This window comes from Spermophilus citellus, assembly GCF_964194105.1.
Source record: "Spermophilus citellus genome assembly, contig: SCAFFOLD_175, whole genome shotgun sequence".
Lineage (NCBI taxonomy): Eukaryota > Metazoa > Chordata > Mammalia > Rodentia > Sciuridae > Spermophilus > Spermophilus citellus.
Window position 1 is genome coordinate 732,692 of NW_027672949.1, and position 16,471 is coordinate 749,162.

General features: G+C 38.8%; 1 protein-coding gene across 1 annotated transcript in view; it reads left to right on the forward strand.

Annotated features, from left to right (window-relative positions):
- Positions 1 to 6,671: 6,671 nt before the first annotated feature.
- The window catches only part of LOC308640321 (ATP-dependent RNA helicase DDX1-like), a gene marked incomplete at its 3' end in the record, with an annotated part of 36,984 nt that continues 27,184 nt past the window's right edge, over positions 6,672 to 16,471 (forward strand). Inside the window, 6 exon segments of the mRNA XM_081312280.1 lie at positions 6,672 to 6,775; positions 9,831 to 9,882; positions 10,145 to 10,208; positions 11,130 to 11,159; positions 11,880 to 11,976; positions 13,911 to 13,958. Coding sequence (XP_081168406.1) covers positions 6,760 to 6,775; positions 9,831 to 9,882; positions 10,145 to 10,208; positions 11,130 to 11,159; positions 11,880 to 11,976; positions 13,911 to 13,958 — 307 coding nt within the window. The 5' untranslated portion in view covers positions 6,672 to 6,759.

The following is a 16,471-nucleotide window of genomic DNA, read 5'->3' on the forward strand; positions in this document are numbered from 1 at the left end:
TTAGAACAGCGAGAAGCCATTCCTGCTACCTCCTGTCCCAGGTCCCTCACCCACAGATTGGTGAGAAAAATAAATGGATGTCATAAGTCGAAACATTTTGGGGGTAATTCATAACGCAAGTATCGTAACTGGAACATCACTGTTCCGAGCTGTACTTGAAGCAGCCTTTGCAAATTCCCATCCTTATGATTGTAATGTCACTGGTACCAGGCTGTATCAATTCATAGATCCAGAATTATTGTCTCCAGGCATTTTGAAGAATTCTTGACCTTTTGAAAAATGATCTCCTCCCTTTTAAATATAGCAAGTTATCCTGTTTCGGCTGGTAAAACACTCCCAAGCCTTGTTAACACGAAACCCTATGATCAGTGTCACCCGCAGAAGGTACAGTGACTGAGGTCGCTGGTAGGAAGCAGAGAAAGCAAGCCTGAACTCTGTGAGCTGGGGCAACGTGGCTTTCTACCACAGAGAGGAAGTTGGGGGTCCTCAGAGATTCTGGGCTGCTGTATTCAGAACATGTGCCAGGCACAGAGACTGTTCTCGAACCCTCCCACCTCCAGGCAGTAGACTCCCAGTGCAGTACTGTTTCCCCGGGAGCCATCAGCGTCACTCACAGGGGCTGATGAGCCCTCAAGATGGCGGGGATGGGGGAGAGAGCCACAGTCATGCCTGCTGGCCAGTCAGCACCCAACCATAAATCATGTTCCTGCCTGGCTTGCTTATAATGAGACTGACAGTTAGTAAGATGTCTTTTTTCTGTTTTACAGTCCCTCTGAAACTCCTCCAGGCCGCCCTTTGTCGCCCTCCCTCCATATATCTGGAGTGAAGGACTTTATGGCCACTTCTTCGGGGGATACAGAGTTATAGATCTCTGGATTTATGTCTCTTTGCCAGGCCCCCTCTGTCCCTGCACCATAAGGTGAATGCCAGGGCAGCGGGAAGGCTGTTGCATTCTAATAGATCTGGACCCGTTTCTGACAACTTATTTTGACAAAAGCATAAAATTCAATGATTGTTGCTCTGCTCAGAAGCTGCAGGAAATATAGATGGGAAAGGAGGATATTTAAAAGGGAGCCTCTCCATGTTCAACACTAAGTCAGGGAAATTATGAAAAACAGGGAAAGCGAAGCCAACAAGTGTAGTGATGACAGTGACCAGTCTAGAAGCAGCAAGATTTATCCCAGGGGATGCTTATGAACGTACTTGTTCCTGCATTACAGCTTGCTACGTGAACAGAATCTGGGGTCTGTTAGGGAAGCAGGGGCCTCTGGTAGCCTGCCTCCAAGATGGTTCCCCAGGATTCTCATCAACTGGTATCCACACTGCTATGGGTATAGTCCCCTCCACCGTTGAATGGGCCTATGTGATCAATAAGAGACTGAAGAAGTGACAGTGTGTGCCTTTGATGGCTGTACCATGCCATAAAAGATGTCACTCATTCTGCTTTGGAGGCTAGGATTGCCTTGCTTTGGCGGGGAAGTGAGGGTGAGGAGCCAGCAGATGAGTCCTGACAACACTGAAGTAGTCTAAGATGTGGCATGTGACATGTGGAAAACAGGTTTCCACTCACTTCATCACAGTCTTGTGAGTGCCCTACCTTTTAAAGCTGATCCTCCAGGCTGAGCCATATCTTTGCACGGTTGCATTCCCCACCAGAAGTTTGACTGCCACTGTAAGAGGGTCTCTCAGTGGACCTGCTCAGCCACACTGCTCCTGAATTCTGTTCCACAGAAGCTGTGACTGATAACGTTTATTTTTAAAGTCACTGGATTTTGGAACAATTTGTTTTATAGAAACAGATAACTAGCAGGGGTATTTAAAATAGGATTCACTTTGGCTGTATGGTTCAGAAACCCCCAAAGGAAGAGAGTCTTTATTATCTCATATAAAAATTTGAAGTCATGCCAGGTGTGGTGGTACATACTTATGATCCCAACGACTCAGGAGGCTGAGGCAGGAGGATAGCAAGTTCAAAGGCAGCTTCAGCAATTTAGCAAGGCCCTATGCAACTTACTGAGGCCTTGTCTCAAAATCAAAAATAGAACAGGACTGAGGGATACATCTCAGTGGTTAAATCCTCCTGGGTTAAATCCCCAGTACCAAAAAAAGAAAGAAATCTAAAATCACAGGTACTACCTCCCTTAGGGACATTTCCTGGAAATCTCTCCCTCCCTCCCTCCCTCTCTCTCTCTCTCTCTCTCTCTCTCTCTCTCTCTCTCTCTCTTTAAAATAGATTTTTAGTCGTTGATAGGCCTTTATTTTATTTTATTTATATGTGATGCTGAGAATCGAACCCAGTGCCACACACATGCTAGGCAAGCACTCTACCACTGAGCTACATCCCCAGAAGTCTCTTTTGACACTTCTGTTTACTTATACACACACACACACACACACACACACACACACACACACACACACCCCACTGGCCAGAACACAGGCTATATCTAGCTACCAGGAGGCCAAGAAGGAGGGAGTCTTTATTCTGGGCAGCCATATGTCCAGCAAAGATTCCAGATTTTAAGGAAAAGGAGAAATAAACATTCAGATAGCAGGATTTGTGGTAAGGTGCTCATTCAGCCGAATCCAAATGATAATTAGGAGTTCTTCAAGGAGATAGGTGTTGTGGGTGATATGTTATAAATATACCTAATGTGTTATAGAAGGTAAGTTTATAATAAATGGCTGTAAACTCTTTGTCATTGATTATGTTGAGAGGTAGAGTGTATTTCTTCTCCCTATGAGTTTGGGCTGTGACCAAGAGAATTAGACAGAAGTGACACTGTAGTCCCTTTCAAGACTGACAAGAGATGTGCACATCTGCTTCTTATTTTTGGAACTCATCCTGCTAGAACCCAGATGCCATATAGGAGGTCTGTCTTCCCTGGTACCAATCCTCTGTGAGGAGGTCCAGGCTGACCACACAGAGGAAGCAAGGCCCTGTGGGGAAATGCTAGGGCACCACCCATGGAAGCGAGTCTTCCCAGATTTTCCAACCCAGCTGAGACACCAGCTGAACACAACTGAGTGAATAACTCCTGGAACGCCACGTGGAACAGATGAACCGTCCAGCTAATCCCACCAAAATGGCTGACCCACAGAGTCTTAAGCAAATACATTGGTGGTTGTATTAATTCACAAAATTTTGGGTAGCTGTAACACAGCAAGACATTACCAAAACTGGAGGGAAAGCTATTCCAGGGAGCAGTATACCATAAGAAAATGCAAAGCAGTGAAAGACACTGCTCTATTATAGACTGTTTGATTTTTTTTTCTGAAAGATTCATTATACAACATCCATAATGAGGAATGCTTCATCTTATTTCTTTTCTGTACTTCTCAGGAGTGTGTTGGGCTGCAGGTAAGAGGAAATTTAAGGAAACTTAACCAAGAAAGGCATTGGTGATCCATAAGAGATCTGCGGAGAGAGAGACATGGGCTGGTCATTTAGTTTGCCATCTTCATTAAGGAGCCAGTTTCCGTCTGTTTTGCTTCAGTAACATTAGCCTGCAGCTTTGACTTTTATGCCTCATTGCATTTGTACAGAGGGTTCCTAGAAGTACCAACCTGGGATCAACATTTATATCCCTCTAGGAAGAAATAGTTTTCAAGGCTATCTTTCACTACGAAGAAGTCTAAAAAGATGATTGTTTTCTCCTCATCTTGCTCCTTCCTAACTTCTTTTTTTGTTCTTTATAAAGTATCCAGTCTCAGGTATTCTGTGATAGCAGTAAAAATAGATTAAGATGTAGGCTGTGTGTAGCTTTTGAGTGACCAATCTACAGTCTTTCACAAGGCCCATCTTATGTGCACTGTCATGGGTATCTGAAGGCCTTATTTTTTTAAGCCTGTCTTTGCAAAACCATCTGTTCTGCAGTGGGGAATATCACAGCTTACTTGTAATATATAACACAGTCTCTCTGATGCATACTTATTATGGTAAAATTGTACTACAACATGATTAGTGGGATCCAAAACATGCAATTACATGAAATGTGGGGTTATCATGAGGTTAAAGAAATAAATGTTGGAGGCAAACCCAAATTAGGAATTTTAAAAGTCAGTCCAATCTCTTCCTATCCAGCTGCCATTAGGCACCACCTTCTAGCAGCCACGTTCCTACCTAACTGTGAGTTCTCCTCTGGACATGGAGGATTAGGATTCTGCTATTCTAAGGAGGGTGGGTGCAGGATACTCACCAACCAAGAGCTGCAGCAGAGATGAATGAGCTTATTGATGAAAGACTCCATCATGACAGTATTCAAGATCCAGGGCAGGAATTAAAGAAATCTGTGGTAGTAGGTCCCCATTTAATCAGCCTGCTCTGGGGACACAGACCCCACTAACCATGTTACTGGTGTGTGTGTGTTGGGGCAGGGCGCACACAACCTTTATTTTTTGGTTTCATGAAGGGATTGCCTGGTATTTCTCTACCTGGCCTTACCTACCTGCCAAAAGAGAAGGTAATCCCAGTTACATTCCAATTCCCATTCTTGACGATACTATAAAACACACACACACATATTTATAATTATTATAGCAATATATTAAATGGGCTGAACTTCATAGGGCACAAACAGAAAATACCATTGATTATATCGAAATAGTTTCTGTAAGTTACCTTTTCTGCTCACCTAAATGAAGTGTCTGGCATCATCTAGAACTTTTTCAGTCACTCTCAACTAATGAAAAGCTATGACTGCTTTCAATACAATTACAGTCTCGAGTCCAGTATAGTGATCTAGATTCACAACTTTAACCAAGGCACAGTTTCTTCCTCCCCACCTTGGCCTATCCCAAGTCTGAGAGCTGTGTTTTCGTGGAGGTCAGTCTTCTCTGCTCTCCCCTCTCCTATCAGCTGTTGTCTCTGATTCCTGGGGAGGGATAGTCTAGAGAGTGGGGTTCCCATCTTCATTGGCTGGTGCCATGTGATTTGATTCTGCTCCTCCTTGGTTCAGTCACATTCAAGGCTGATTCTTTCCCCCAAAGGGCATATTTTGTGTTTGCCTTGGGGATTCTCCTGCTGGTGTCCTCCAAGTGGCTCCACACAAGGCAGGTAGTATCTCTCCTCCAGCTGGATGGTACAGAAACAACAGGGTCCTTTGAGGGTCTGTCTGCTGAACAATTCAGCTTCTCTAGGCAGCTCTCTTATGTACATTCCCTTTGAGGGAAGCTTCAAGTTCATTTCCGACAGGTTTGTTTAGCCCTTGGGAGGAAAAAGAAAAAATCACAGGTATCCTTCAAACTACTGTAGGAAATGTAGTTTGCCAATCCCTCCTGCCAGCTTTCTCTCTCTGTGTGTTTTCCTCTCCTCCCATCTCAGATCTCAACTTTTTGCGATCGAAACTCTCTGAGTAGACCCTGGAAATTGCTTTCTCCCTTGAGAAAGGAAAAGCACAACAGCACTTCAAAACTTTCTTTAGAGAAACTTTTTCTATTTGTTTGCATCTTCGATACGTTCATATGTTTAGGGTGAATGTTAAAGACACAAACACCAGATTTCCTTTTGAAATTGCTGTTGTATAATGCTCAGTATCATTTATATAAAACATAACAAGAATATAGAATATAATGCGAGTGGTGCTCTCTTGGAAGTGTGAAACTGCAGACCTGAATGTATTGTCATTGGCTTTTGGAGCTTCAAGTAAATTCTTAATAATAATAATAATAATAATAATAATAATAGGAATAATACTTTATATTGTTTTCATGTACTATGCACTCTTCTAGATGCTTTATATATTTTATTTAATCCTCCTAACAATCCTAAGAGATAGATGCTATTATTGCTCATCCCTATTTTAGAGTTGAGCAACCAGAAGCCCAGAGAAATTTCACAACTTGTTCAAGACTACACAGCTAGCAATTGGCACAGCTAGCATTCAAATCCAGAGGGTATGACTCTCAAACTTGTGTTTCTAATCATATCTGGACTTAGGGTTTCACTTTTCTCCATGACATTCTGGGACAGATTATGCAGAGTACAGAATGGGCCCTGGAGTCAGCAGAGGTGGCCCAGATCCCAGGTTGCCATCTAGTAGCTCTGTGGTATTAGACAAGTTACTAACTTTCCTGAATCTCAGTGTGTGCATCTAAAGATTCTATTACTACCTGGCAGAGTGGGTGGTGGGATGCATTAATATTCCTTTACCTGTACCATCTTTCTGCAAAGAGAAAGGAGTCAAAATTGCCTAGAAGTCAAGCCTGAAATTATCAAAACTACATCAAACATGTTTGAAAGAAAAGAAAGGAGACCTAAATCTCTACTTATTTCCGTCAAAAATACGTAACAAATATCTAGTGTGTGCCACTAGTCTTGATGTGAGCTGGAGACGGGGGTAGGGGTGGGGGTGGGGGGAGAGGGGTCTGAGGGAGGCAGCCAGTAGGGCAGTTTTGCTGTTAGATCAGCCCGGGTCCATGGTTTGACCCTAATCCTCAAACATCTGCTTCCTTGAATGAGGAAAAGTGATCCTGATGACACGTGGCCTGCTCTAAAGAATTGGTAACCACCAGGACGGCTAGTGACCGGTCCTGGCTACTTCGGGAAGGCACCGTCCAGTTGAGCTGGGTCTGCGCTGGGGCTCAGGGTCGAGAGTGGCAAGCCGGGTGTCTTTTCCTCGGTCGGAACCGTTCTCCCGGCCGAGTCCCTGCCCGGACTCGGAACGCGAAGGCCAAGGGCCGGAAGCACGCGCTGCCGCGCCCGCGGTGTCAGTAGGGAGGGAGGGAGCGAGTGAGCCGAGCCACGGAGGACAGGCGAAGATGGCGGCCTTCTCCCGTGCGTTGGTGGGAGCTGGGGGTGGTGTGGGCGGCTCGCTGCACGCCTCGGCCCCGCGGCGGCTGGGGAGGAGCTTTAGGGGCCCTGCGCTGCGGGGTCAGTGGCGGCCGCCGAGAGGCCGGTCCGCGCGGCCCAGCTTCGGGGAGGGCATTTCTCGCCAGGTGCTGCCGGGGACGGCACTGCCCCTGCTCCTTCTCAAGCTTCTTTCTCTGGTCACCTCGGCTTTCCTGCCAGTCCGCGCGGGGCGGCGGCAACCAGGCGGCGGCGTTGTGCCAGCTGCTAGCTGATGGCCAGGTTCCTGCCCCTTTGACGTGGCCCTGGCGCTTTGCGACTCAGGTTTTGCCCGCATCGTTTCAGGTTTTGGCCGGGCCTAGAAGCAACTGGGCGTGGGGAGGGGTCATTGGGACAAGTGACGATCTTGCTTCCATTCAATTGTTTTCAGGCCTTTCGAAGTTAAAAAAAAAAAAAAACCCACACAAGGATAAACCTGCACTTCTATTTGTTGTTAAGGACACTGTATCAATATTAACATTAAATGTCGAAGCCAGAGGGAAAGCATTTTCACTCATGTTTAAGTTAGCCCAACGTAAAATTTGAAAATTAATTGTTAATTTATTCGCCCATGATACGCCATTATTCCAAACAGGATTTGATTTGGCTTATTGAACCCAGTAGTTGGGGTGGAGGGTTAATGGAAATTGAACCCAGGGGTGCCCCACTTCGGAGCCACATACTCAGTCTTTTTTATTTGTACTTATTTTATTTAAAAAAAAGATTTATTTTTTAGTTGTAATTGGACGCAATACCTTTATTTTATTTATTTATTTATATGTGGTGCTGAGGATCAAACCCAGGGCCTTGCACTGGCTAAGCAAGCGCTCTACTGCTGAGCCACAACCCCAACCCCTTATTTTTTTATTTTTAGAGCTGCTCGCTTAGTTGCCCAGACTGGCCTTAAATTTGACATTCTCCTTTCTTGGCCTTCTGAGTAGTTGGGATTACAGACAGGCCTGTACGCACTGGGCTGGGCTTCTCCCTTCCTTTATCATTCTCCTTTTTTGCAACTACAGTTTTATAAAGCTATAATTAGCCTTAAGCATACTAAATATGATAAATTTATATAGTAATAAATTGTTAGGCCTACTTTTAATGTTTTAACCCATTAAAATGACATCAGATGTCACATATTGTATAATTTTCAGTTTTCTCCTGTGAGAATATTAGGAATTCCAAATCTCTAGTCATGTGAGAAATTTCAGATCACCAAAATTACACCTAATTAGAGTCCTGGGGAAATCTACTTAGGGTGATTGCTGTTTTTCTTTTCCTAATTCTCAACCTAACATAGTTTTGGAGCCAAGATCTGTCTGTAGAGAAGTTCTAGTTTTTTGTTTATAAAATGCATGTCTTTGTAAGTTATGCACAGATTTCAGTAATGTTGGGGCAGAGAACTGGGAGAAGAGACTGAAATGATGAAATAAAGGCAAAAGTAGGATTAAATAACATGAATATTCTTGTTTTTCCTGTAACTGTTAAAAGTGCTCAAAGAAAACATGCAGAGCTATGACCAGAATGGGACAAGAAATTGTCTGGGATTTGCTGAAAGCAGTGTGTGGTTGCTTTTTCCAGTATTATTGTTTTGCAAGCAGCTTAAGCTTGTGTATACGGCATATTTAAGACCATCACTTCCTTTTTTGAAGCAGTTTGTATTTTAAGAGCAAGAATATAACTGAACTCTAAAGTGGGTAATGCTTAGAAAGATCATCCCTTTAGAGCTTAATTAGCTTCTCTATCTGGATTTTCCTGGGGAGATTTAAAGTTGTGACAGCCTTCTTTTTGAAAATGATGAATCTGTTCACCTGATACAAAATAAAAGTTGCTTTTATAAAGATATATATTTTAAGATTAGCTGTATGCTTTTTCAAAAACTGACAAGAATTACAACATTTTAAAATTTTGTAATTTCTGGGGCTTGGTAAAGTTTAACTTTTATTCATTTTTATAGTGGTGTATACTTTTGTAATAACAGCAACAAAAGTGCTTTTTATAAATTCAGACTTAAAAATCCCTTCTCCATCTGGAAGGAAAATTGAAGTAATCCAGCTGACTACTCCTTTTATTTATTTATTTTTAAACATTTTCTTTTTTAAGAGAGAGGGAGGGAGGGAGGGAGGGGGAGAGAGAGAGAGAGTGAGAGAGAGAGAGAATTTTCATATTTATTTTTTAGTTATTGGCAGACACAACATCTTTGTTTTGTATGTGGTGCTGAGGATCGAACCCGGGCCACACGCATGCCAGGCGAGTGCGCTACCGCTTGAGCCACATCCCCAGCCCAGACTACTCCTTTTAAACTTGAGAAAGTTTACTAAAGAAATGATGAAATGAGAAAACTTAATTGGGAATAGCTTAATCTATTCATTTTGGACTTGCCTTGGTATAGAATTATTTAAATATTTGCAGAGTTAAGAACAGAACTGATCATTTCCAGTTGCCCAAAAGTTGCCACCATTGTCAGCTCCCTCTTCAGTTAACCAGAATTTTGATTATGGCTGCCAATACATGTGGGCTGTTCATTTTTCTCAGATCCTTGAGGGTATTCAAATGGTACTGGAATAGGCAAGGTACCTAACTGCCATATCACTTAATGAAGCAACTGAGATGCTGGTTTAGAACCCTAACTGGCAGATTTTTCACTAGTCTTCTCGGAGGTAAACAGCACTGTGAGTACTATGTGCCAGGTGCATTACATTATTATCACTAATCTTCCTATATTCATACCTACAAGGTAAGTCATATAAGCCTCATTTTCTGTGAAGAAAACAGATTATGGCTTTGCTCAAGGTCACTTACTGGTAACTAAAAGCTTGAATTTGAACTCAAGTGTGTCTCCAAAACTTGGACATTGGACATTTCTCAGCAGTTGCTATACTTAGTGGGTCTGATATCAATGAGCCATGCTTTAAAGTCTACCCAGTTCTGTGAAAGGAATCTTAAGAGCAATATGATTTATCATAAGTTTAGTTGTATGGATTTTAAAATTACTTTTTATTTTCAGAGATGGGTGTTATGCCTGAGATTGCACAAGCTGTGGAAGAGATGGATTGGCTGTAAGTACATAGAATCTAAATGCATGGTAACAAGAGTGTTTTATCATTTAAACATTTAGTGACTTTATCAAATATTTTTTTATTCTAGTTGTAAAGTTACACATGGTTTTTCTGGTGATTCTTTCAATTATGTTTCCTTTTTTAACTTGGGCATAATTCTAGCTGAAAAAAATGGTAGCATTTACCAATAAAATGATTTAGTTAGCTTAGGTAGGTGATTTTCTTTTTTTTAACTAAATTTCTTCACTTGTTATTCTTTTAGCCTCCCAACTGATATCCAAGCTGAATCCATCCCATTGATCCTAGGAGGAGGGGATGTACTTATGGTATGTTTAAATATGATTGTAAAGGGGTGTATTTGTATTGTTTGTGTAGCCCGATTTAAGAATTCCGTAGGCTTAAGAATGATATTTTTACCAAATTAATTTTATTCATTTACCAACACTTATGATACATATGCCATCCAAGTATTGAGTAGAAGCTATGGGGGCACAAGGGAAGAAAGATACAATCTTGGTTCTTGAAAAGTTTAAACCAAGTAGGGGTAGGAAGACGTGCAGAAGTAAATGTCATATGAGAGAGTGGGACACCTACTTAGGAGATGCATAGTACTACAGGGTTCAAGTGGAAGTCAATTTGTCCTTTGGCTTGAGGGATCACAAGGGACTGTTTGGAGAAAGGGAAGATTGAAGAGAAAAGCTCCAAGAAAACCAGGAGGTGGGAGAAGGGGGATGTGATCCTGGAGTAGTTCAGGTAGATGGGAGCATAAAATACATATTCCTGGGTGGGAGATGTAGCTTGGTAAAATAGGAAATAATATTGTGGGTTGAATTTTTTGGACTTTTGCTCTAGTGTATTGTTAAAGAATTTGGACATTTTTTGAAAGTGGAAAGTGTGTTAAATAGGTGTGGTACATTGTCAGAATTAGGTTTCTGAGAAGCCTGCTTTGGACGCAGATTGTAATATTGCTCTGTGGGGTTAGATACTATTAGGACATTGTCATAATAATCAGATTAGAATGATGAAGGCTTCAGTTGGATTGGTGGCAATGCAAAGGAAAGAAAGAACAGATTCTTAAGGAATTGAATTAGCAATAGTTAAAGTTGTCTGGGGGAAGTCTGGGTAATCTTGAAGTACTGTGAAAATAAAGGCAGCTAGTTAAGTGTTAAAGAGTTCTACATGGTTTCATTTTAATTTCATCTATGTAATTGACAGTTTTATGTAAATCAATTTTTCCCCCAATTCAGGCTGCAGAAACAGGAAGTGGAAAAACTGGTGTAAGTAATACATTTAAATTAACATTTCAATTTAATTAAGAGCTGAATTTTAAAGTGTCTTTGAACCATAGTGTTATTTTGAAATATTTACTAAAACAACCACCTCCAAGGCTGGGATTGTGGCTTAGTGGTAGACTGCTTGCCTAGCATGTGTGATGCACTGGGTTTGATTCTCAGATAAATAAGTAAAATAAAGGTCCATCAGCAACTGAAAAAATATTAAACAAACCCCCAAACAACCATTTTCAAACTGTAAGCAATTGATGGCTTTCCGTTGAGTAATGTCTTTGTTGTCAACAAACTGAACATCTACAAGAGTATGGCTTTAAGAATATAGATTTAAGCTTGTCTTGGGAATTGTGGTATCTTTAGTGTTTACACTCATTTCAGAATTTTAATGCAGTGGTTTAGTGATAAAGAAATGTTTTACAGTTGGCCTCGTCTAGAGAAACCATTTGTCAGACTAGATGATACTTTTTAGTTTAGGTTTGTTCTGAAGGGCCTTACTGTTTATGTTTTGGGTTATCAGCTGCCTTCTGCTTTGTTCATTCAATAACTCCCTGTTATCTTACTGGTGTTTTGGGTTTGGGCAAATGAAATTAGAGCAGCAATCTGGAACGCATGTAATTATTCAATGTGTATGTATAACCTTTGTCATTCATATTGATAATTAACTTATTAATACCTGACACTGATAAAAAAACTTTGTTTCTTTGATAGGCTTTCAGTATTCCAGTTATACAGATAGTTTATGAAACTCTGAAAGACCAACAAGAAGGGAAAAAAGGAAAAACAACAATTAAAACTGGTGCTTCGGGTAATTATTATAGATGGATGTTTTCTTTTGTGTAAATCATTAATTCTCATTCTGACATTTAGAAGTTCGAGGTTTGGTATGCCTTTTTATTACCAATACCTGCAGTGTAATATTGGAATTTGGTGTCCTGGAAAACAGGGATGCTAAGTGCCATTTAGAACCCACGTAGTGAAATATTGTCCCTTGTAAAATAAGAACAGTGTTTTCTTTGTGAAAACACTGGAAGTTTGGAAATTACATTTAGTTATCTTTGTGTCTTTTTTAACCTTTTAATTTTTTATGTCTAATATTAAAGATAAATTGGTACAACATTTTGCAAAGGAAATATTGAAGAAGGATTTTACAGATAATTTATAGAGTAGAAACCCATGATGGTGGGAAAAGAAGTGTGCTTTTTTTTTTTGAGGTTGGAAGGAAGGAACCCAGAGAGTTAAAATGTAAAGTATAAATTTTATAGTCAATTTTTTTTCAGTTCTGTTTCAGTTGGTTCTTTTATTAAGTTTATGATTCTTTCTGTGCCATGAACAATCCTACTTTTATTTTACATTATGTTGCTTTTGTTAAACACTTTTTAAACTCTGTTTTATTTTAGTTAATCTGTGGTTTTGTTATAATTTAACAAAACTTATATTTCAAAGTCACTTGTGTCATATTACAAAATAGGATTGTGACAAAATAGCAAGCTTAAGTAGAGTGAATGGGCATATCACATTTTCTTTTTGCTTGTTTGAAAATAACAATGTTATATAGTTCATAGAATTCATTTATAATTGAATTGTGAAATAGAAAATGGGTATAACTATTTAGACTATTGGTTTATTATAAAATAGTTTCAGAATTTGTCATAACTGTATGTCATCTTTTATTTGAGATGATTATAAAAGAGAATTCTTCTAAAGCAGGACAATTAGAATGGTGATGTTTTGAAAAAAATCATGTCCTCTGAGAAATAAAAAAGATATAGAAATATGGAGAAGTACAAAAGGAGATAGGGTAATTGTCAACTTGTGGAGGAGATCTGCAGAGAAAATAATTCTAGAAAGTAGGACCAGGACCAGTTCAAAATAATCTGCATGATTTCTGTTTAACTTAAGTACTTCCCAATACCTAGATTGAGCCAACAATGGAGGAGAGAACCTCCAGAAAGATAGTTCTCCATTAGTCCAAGTATTTAAACCAATGATGGAAATCTTTTTTTTTTTAAGCTCTTGATGGACACAATATCTTTATTTTTATTTATTTTGATGTGGTGCTGAGTATAAACCAAGTGCCTCATGCATGCAAGGCAAGCACTCTACCACCGAACTACAACCCCAGCCCCATGATGGATATCTTTTGATCAGAAATGATCTAGAAAGGATTTCTACCTTGGGCAGGAAGTTGGACTAGAAAATAAGGTTCTCCTTAGCTATTATAATTCTTTATTCATAGACTATTAAAATATTTTAGAAAAGGAAAATTTCAATCCCCAAAAAACAAAAATGTGTGACTTTTTAATATGACTGAATTAAGATAAAGGTCTTGCTTTTCCTTTAATAATAATAGAAGTATAATTATTAGACTCTGAAATACAGGCCAGTTATTGATATTATGATTGAAGTCAGCATGCTTATTTACCTAAATTTCATTTTACCAACCATCTAAGTAGGAGTGAGGACAAAGATCAAAGTCACCTAATAAAAAGTGCACTTAATCAAGTAAGAAAATAAGAATTTAATCCTAGATAAGCCAGTGATTACTATTTTTGACATGTTTTGATTTTCAACAAAAAAGCTCTAGCTTTATATATATATTCTAAATAATGTGTGTGACCATATTGAATCTAGAGGAATTAAGATATCATGTAAAATATAGCATATGTGCTTTGTTTTTTTTATAGAGAATTTTTAATGTCATACATTTCTGGGTAACTTTTCTTATTGTAATTGGTTTAGTGCTCAACAAATGGCAAATGAATCCATATGACAGAGGATCTGCTTTTGGTAAGTAGACAGATTTTACCTGCTCCTCTGTAATTCAGAAACTTTCTTTTGAAAAATATGTGAGACTATTAAGAAAATTATGAAAAAGTCTAATAAATGATCTAATTTACCAGATATTGGAAAACAGTTACTACAATTAAGCAGTATAATACTGAAATAGGACTAGACAGCAGAATGTAATGGAAATAAATCTCAGTTAATACGCAAGGAAAAAAATAGTGTTTCATTTCAGTGAGAAAAAAGGATTTATTCAGTGAAGCCTGCTGGCACAATTGATGATCCATCTGGAACAAGATAAAATTGACTTCTGTTTCATATCAGAATTAGAAATAAATTCTATATGTGTTTAAGATTTAAATTGTGTGTGTGTGTGTGTGTGTAATCATATATAAGTGTAGAAAATCACATACATAATTTACTGGTGAAACATTATTAACCCAAATAGGAATCTCAGAAATTATAAAAGAAAACATAGGTGTAGTTGTATAGTTTTTTTTTTAATGTGAAGAAGATATCATAAAAAGGTAGTAGACAAGTAATAGATACAGAATACATGGAATGTTGATGAAAGATGAGGAATCATTATAAATTAATAAAGGTTCATTGTGTAGCTAGCAGATAAAGTTTTATCAATTTTCGTAAGAAAGACACAAGCAATAAGAAAAATCTGCAGAGGGATATAAAATTAACACCCATAAATCAATTACGTTCCTATACATCAGTAATGAATCAACTGAAAGAGAAATTAGGAAAACTATCCCATTCATAATAGTCTGAAACTGAATAAAATATTTGGGAATCTGTCTAACAAAAGAGGTGAAAGACCTCTACAATGAAAACTATAGAATACTCAAGAAGGAAATTGAAGAAGACTTTAGAAGATGGAAGGATCTCCCATGTTCTTGGGTAGGCAGATTTAATATTGTTAAAATGCCCATACTACCAAAAGCACTCTACAGATTTAATGCAATTTCTATTAAAATTCCAATGACGTTCTTCATAGACATAGAAAAAGCAGTTATGAAATTAATTGGAAAAATAGGCCCAGAATAACCAAAGCAATCCTCAGCAAGAAAAGTGAAACAGGAGGCATCACAATACCAGAGCTACAGTAAGAAAAACGGCATGATATTGGCACCAAAACAGACATGAAGATCAGTGCTTCAGAATAGAAAATGTAGAGACAAACCCACATAAATACAGTATCTCATACTAGACAAAGGTGCCGTAAACATACATTGGAGAAAAGATAGCCTCTTCAACAAATGGTGCTAGGAAAACTGGAAATCCATGTGTAGCAAAATGAAATTAAACCCCTATCTCTCACGCTACATAAAACTCAACTCAAAATGGATCAAGGACCTACACATTAGACCTGCACTATAAGAAAAAGTGAGTCCAAATCTCTTATCATGTCGCATGAGGAACTGAATTCTTCAATAAGACTCCTAAAGTACAAGAAGTAAAATCAAGAATCAATAGATGGGGTGGTATCAAACTACAAAGCTTTTTCACTGTAAAGGAAACAATTAAGAACATGAAGATTGGGGTAAAAATGGGAGTTCATAACCCACTTGAATCTAATGTATGAAATATGATATGTCAAGAGCTTTGTAATGTTTTGAACAACCAATAAAAAAAAATTAAAAAAAAAACTTGTTCCAAACAATAAAAAAAAAAAAAGAACGTGAAGAGAGAGCCTATAGAATGGGAGAAAATCTTTGACACCTGTACGTAGAGCATTAATTTGCAGGATATATAAAGAACTCAAAAAACTTAACACCAAAACAATAAATAAACCAATCAATAAGTGGGCAAAGGAACTGAAAAGACACAGAAGAAGAAATACAGTCAATCAATTAATATATGAAAAAATGTTCAACATCTCTAGCAATTAGAGGAATGCAAATTAAAACTAAGCACTGAGATTTCATCTCCAGTCGGAATGGTAATTATCAAGAATTTAAGTAACAATGTTGGCAAGGATGTGGGGGAAAAGGTGCACTCATACATTGCTGGTGGGGCTGCAAATTGGTATCACCACTCTGGAAAGCAGTATGGCGATTCCTCGGAAAACTTGGAATGGAACCACCATTTGACCCAGTTATCCCACTTCTTGGTTTATACCCAAAGGACTTATAATCAGCACATCAGTGACACGGCCACATCAATATTTGTACTAGCTCAATTCACAATAGCTAAGTTATGGAACCAATCTAGGTACCCTTCAACAGATGGATGGATAAAGAAAATGTGAATAAAGGGAAGGAATGGGGATGGATGGAATGGGAATAGGAAAGAGTAGAATGAATGTGACATTACTTTCCTATGTTCATAACATGAATACACTACCAGTGTAACTCCACATCCCATACAACCGAAAGAATGGGAAGTTATAGTTCACAAATGTATAATATGTCAAAATACATTCTACTGTCATAACTAAAACCATAAAAAGTTAAAAAAGAAATCTGCAGAAGATATTAATAGACAGCAAAGCAAAACATTCAAAT